This window comes from Geospiza fortis, unplaced genomic scaffold, assembly GCF_000277835.1.
Source record: "Geospiza fortis unplaced genomic scaffold, GeoFor_1.0 scaffold128, whole genome shotgun sequence".
Taxonomy (NCBI): Eukaryota; Metazoa; Chordata; class Aves; order Passeriformes; family Thraupidae; genus Geospiza; species Geospiza fortis.
Genome location: NW_005054420.1, coordinates 1,170,591 through 1,175,815, shown reverse-complemented (window position 1 = coordinate 1,175,815; position 5,225 = coordinate 1,170,591). Strand labels below are relative to the sequence as shown.

The window sequence follows — 5,225 nt, the reverse complement described above, 5'->3', positions numbered from 1 at the left end:
TCCAGCCTCCAGCAGCAGCCTGGACCTGCAGCTACAAGCCCAGGGCAGCCTGGCCCTGCATGGGACTCAACCAAACCAGTCCAGATCCAGAGCCACCAACAGCCCCAGACTGGTGCCAGAACAGGGCTATGGGAGGGACAGGGACAGTGGCACAGCAGCACTGTCAGAACAGTTAACAGATTTTATTTTCCAGAATCCCAGACCAGTTTGGGTTAGAAGGGACCTTAAAGCTCATCTCTCTGGGCAGGGACACCTCCCCCTAGCCCAGGCTGCTCAGGTCAGATCACTGCTGGGCTTTTTTAATTTTGATTTTTTTGATCAGTCTTCAGTGCCCTAAACTCAACTCTACTTCCCAGTGTACCTGTTGACTTCTTTCCTCGTGATGTGTTTGAACTTAATGAGCTTCTGTCTGTGAAGAAATATAAAATTCACTAAGGAATTGTAGTTAATAATTGATTTTCAAGGCTACAATTTCTTTTAATGTGGGGCCAGGATCGTGAAGGGTGCAGGATGAATGCTATGGGCCAGATCCAGCTCTGCCATACCCAATACAGTGGGAATCCTCAAAGCTGCCTTTCTACACACATTATTTTTAGACAAGAAAGCATCAACATTCAAGATTGCTCTTAAAGGTGCCTGAATATTCACTAACTGCATAAATGAAATTGTCCAGGATTCTTTTGATACCAATGTGCTTAAAATATCCTTAAAGCACTGTACAAGCAGCACTGGAAGCACCTCACAAACTGACAGTGGATATAATTTAAGTGTCCTAAATTCTTTAATTTTTTTCTTTACTGTTCTGTAGTGTTGGAACAACCCACAAATACTAAATGGCAAAGGCAATTTTAAGAACTGTATTTTCCTAATTTTTTTTCTTTCATTTACCGAGGGGCAGAAATCCAAGAGTATTCTGAAGGCATTTTGATGGGAGTCAGAGCACAGGTGAAACGTTTGAGGTGTGTTCTGCCATCACAGGGGGACTTGGAGTACATGATGCTTCCTACCCCAGCTCCTAAAATTGGGTACGAGCAGCAGCTGAACGCGGGTCCCACGCACAGGCAGCCCGGGGAGGACGTGCCCCATCTCTGTCACTATCCAAGATGTTACAGTGCCACCTTCAGTCTGAAACACGGGAGGAAAATCCCTTTAAAAGGCAGCCATGCCCCAGGGAGGCTTCCCAGGAGAGGCTGGTGGCTGCTAAGGCAGCACCTCCACAGTGAATCTCTGCCTTGGCACTCATGGAGTTAATTTAATTTAAAGCTTTCCTTGGTCTCTCCCTCTGTATTAATGGGATTTTGCCCAGAGAGGTTGGGGGGTCCCCATCCCTGGCAGTGCCCAAGGCCAGCTTGGAGCACTGAGACAGTGGGAGGTGTCCCTGCCATGGCAGGGCTGGCACTGGGTGGGCTTTGAGCTCCCTCCCAACCCAAACCAATCTGGGATTCGGTGAGCACAGAAAGCTTGAGGAACAGATGAACCAGGCCCCACCCAAATTATCCCTAAAAACACCTTAAATGGGAAAAAAACCCACTTCTGGCTCCTCCAGCAGCATTTAAAACAGGTCTGGTAGAGAAACAGATTCATCATGTTTTACACCCAGATTTCAGGGCAGAAAAGGAAGTTCTAATGTTAAAGGACGCCGGGAAGAAATTGATTTTCAGAGTGAGCTTTGCCAAATGGCTCCTCAGGAATCCATGGACTGCAGAGTCAGGGCACAGCAGCCTGAGCCTGGGGCAGCATGGTGACAGACAGTGAGGTGAAATCCACATTTCCTACCAGTTCCACACTCCTGCAGTTACACCCCACATTCACCAGCCCTCACTGAGACCTGCTCTCAGATCTTCATTAAAAACTGGCTCGTGAAATGCAAACCCCAACTACAGACACACTCCAAACTCTACCTAGAGCACATGGTTACATAAAATTGCATCTGCATGAGACACTCTGGCTATGCATAATTTATCCCTACTCCCATGCACACACAGTAATTAGCCCTTGCTGACACTTAATGAATGGGAATTCTCATCAAAGTTCTCCAGTTTTTGTGCTTCATGCAAACATATTCAGTGACTAATTTTTCCTTCTTATCTAATCCAAGCCGTTCATCTGAAATAATGAATCGGTTGCCAACTGAAACTTTCTTTAAACTGGTTTTAACAACAACAAAAACACAGCACAAACTCATCTTTGAGAAGCAAAAGCACAACACAGAATTGTCTTTTAGAAGCAAAAGCCCTTCAGAAGTGCAGTGCTTCCCCCTGAAGTCATGCGTGCTGCGGGGGGATAAAGGAAGGGAGCAAAATAATCAGGCAGGCTGGAAAGCAGCAGCGATGCACTTGGTTATCTCACTGTGCTAATCCTCCATCAGGTGACTGCTCACAAGATTGCTTTAAGCCCTCATTACTGAGGGAGAGCTCCAGAAGTAGGACGGACGCTTTGGTGACCCCAAAAGAACACGTTTGACCTGGGAGAGGGCTCGGGGGGATTGGCAGAGCCACCCCAGGGAGCTGGAACCTCCCAGCAGATGTGCAGGGAGGGGAGGCAGCAAAGTGCTCTGCTCTAAAGAAATTACACCGAAATTCCATAAATCAAACAGCTTTTGCTCCCCAGCCAGAAGACACAAATTAGTGACTGGGCTTCGGATGTAATTCCAGGAGCTCTGAACCTGCAGCTTGGCAGAGATGAGGCTTTTAATTCTCTCATTAAAAGCCCTTCCAATTGAGTAGACATTAATTGTAGATTTTCACAATAATAAGCTCAAATCATATGACAACAAATCCTACAAGTCAGTTGGAGATATTTATACCAGGACAGGTTATAACCTGTTGGTTGTGCTTCAGATACTTCCACCAGCTTGAAAAGACTCCCCCTAAATGTGAATTTGAGGTAGAACAGCTTCTCTTCCCCTGATCCAAGCCATGGGGAGTAGCTGGCTGTCACCACTCACTGTCACCTTCTCCAGCACACACACAGAGTGCTCTGGAGGCTGGGAAGTCACAGGTACATTTACAAAATAAATTCAATACAATACACAGCACTGTACCCAATATTCCACTGGATTGGTCTAATCTAGGGGGAAAAAAAAGCAAAACTCCAAACTCACCTTGATCATTTCTGCCACGTAACTCTCTGGTCCTGTGTATTCTGTGGAATCTTTGACTTTCACTAGGACAATAAAGCACAAATAGTGCCACATGTTGTGCTCTTCCTTAATGTGCTCTTCAAAGGTCACTGTCTTGTTGTCAAACTTATCTCTCTCCAAACCTGTGAGAGGACACAGGGAGAAGCCTGAGTGTTTGCCAGCTGGGGACCAGGCAAATCAGCTCTAGGACAAAGCTGGCTTCTAAAGTCTGCTGCACTTCTGCAAGTCACTGTCATTCTGGAATGGACACTGAATATCAGGATAAAATGTGACAAACACCCAGGGAGAGAAGGAAAGAGAGGAGGAAGGAGGAAAAGGAGAAAGGAGAAGAGAAAGAAGAGAAAAGAGAAGAGAAAGGAGAAAGAAGAGAAAGGAGAAAGAAGAAGATGATAAAGGAGAGGAAAAAAGATCAGACAAGAAAGAGAAGAAAGAGGAAGAGAAGGAAGAGAGAGTAAAGTGTAACAAGTACTGCTTATATTTATTATACATAACAGAAAAAATTGGTTAAAAAAGGCAACAACCCTGTAGCAAGCAGTTAGTTGGATTTCATAACACATCTCCTATTTTTGGGCAAACTGATAGCACAAGCAACGTTTGCTTTGCAGCAAATTTCCAAAGGTTAGCCCGTCAGGCTGCGTGTTATGCAACATGGCAGGACCATGTCAGTCAACCACAGCACCTCCACTCCCAACCTCCTGGCGGGAAAGGCTTCCACAGGCACGCTTGGAAAAAACGACTGCTCATAAAAATCCCTCCTGTTCCCATAGGAAACTGTTCTTCGAGGCAGAGGGGAAGCAAGAACTGAAGTCTTGAGGAGAAATGGCATCCTGAGCATTCCCCATCTGCTCCTGCTGCCAAGCTGCAGTGCACGTGGTACCCAGGAACACGAACTGGCTGAGGAATGCAAGGAGGAACAGCCAGCAATTCAAGGCTTTTTTCCTCTGAGCTTGCAGCTCTCCCTGGCTTACCCAGAGTAACCCCTTCTTGTTAAGTGTGTCTCCACACTTACCACAAATAAAGCAAGTTGTTTTTAAAATTTCTTCTTTCTTCTGTTTTTCACTCCTTAAATCAGCAAAGGTGTCAATGATCACCCCAAAAATCAGGTTCAGGACAATGATGATGACCATGAAGAAGAACAACAGGTCATAGATCACTCTAGCAGCAAAGAGAGGTTCCTGCAAGATACATTTTGGAATTATTAACAGCCCAATTAGGTACATCTCACCCTTAATACCACCCTGCCCCACACCCCTTTGCCTGAGATTCTCCCCTGCTGATGCTCTCCAAGGGGAACTCACAATTCAAAGCATTAAATGAAACCAAAATGCAAAAATCACTGAAAGAAAAGCCAATTTAGTCAGCTGCCAGTGTGGGATCTCTGCAGAGCTGCTCTTCCTGTGTCCAAGATTTTGGACTTCTCTCACAAGAGAAAAAACTCTTCTGTCACACACTGAAATTTGTTCTCACCCCTCCCTGAAGCCCTTTCCAAATTATATCCTTATATTAATCTGCAGTATATGAACAGAGGATCAGTGTGGACCATTAAGTTTTTAATTGGAATTTAATATCATTAATTGCATTTAATAGCCATGTAAGCTGGACTTTTCAGTGCACTTCCACATTTATTGCAGGCCTGAATATCCAAAATATCCAACCCTCATTTTCACAATCATCCTGCCAGTTAAGTGCCAAACTTATTATTAAGAATTAAGTAACTTTGAAGGCTAAGTTTTAGGAAAAAAACTTTGAAATATCAGGTAAAACAAAAAAGCAGTGCCCCAGGTGTGGCTTTGGGAGTGACAGCCTGAGCCTCAGATCACAGAACCAGCACAGAATGGTAGAATGGGTGGGAAGGGACCTTAAATCCCATCCAGGGACACCTCCCACTGTCCCAGGTGCTCCAACCCCAGTGTCCAGCCTGGCCTTGGGCACTGCCAGGGATCCAGGGGCAGCCCCAGCTGCTCTGGGCACCTGTGCCAGGGCTGCCCACCCTCACAGGGAAGAATTTCTTCCTAACTGATGGACACAAAAGCTTAAACAGCAGTCAGAGGGGGAGCCAGAGGGGTGTTATGGAAAATTCCTG

General features: G+C 45.6%; 1 protein-coding gene across 1 annotated transcript in view; it reads right to left on the bottom strand.

Annotated features, from left to right (window-relative positions):
- Window positions 1–5,225, bottom strand: part of ITPR1 (inositol 1,4,5-trisphosphate receptor type 1) — a 144,493-nt gene that overhangs the window by 14,423 nt on the left and 124,845 nt on the right. Inside the window, exons 57-58 of the mRNA XM_031061617.1 lie at window positions 4,152–4,317; window positions 3,104–3,264 (exon numbers count right to left, since the gene is read on the bottom strand). Of these exons, the coding sequence (XP_030917477.1) occupies window positions 3,104–3,264; window positions 4,152–4,317 (327 nt within the window). The remainder of the gene's footprint in view (window positions 1–3,103; window positions 3,265–4,151; window positions 4,318–5,225) is intronic.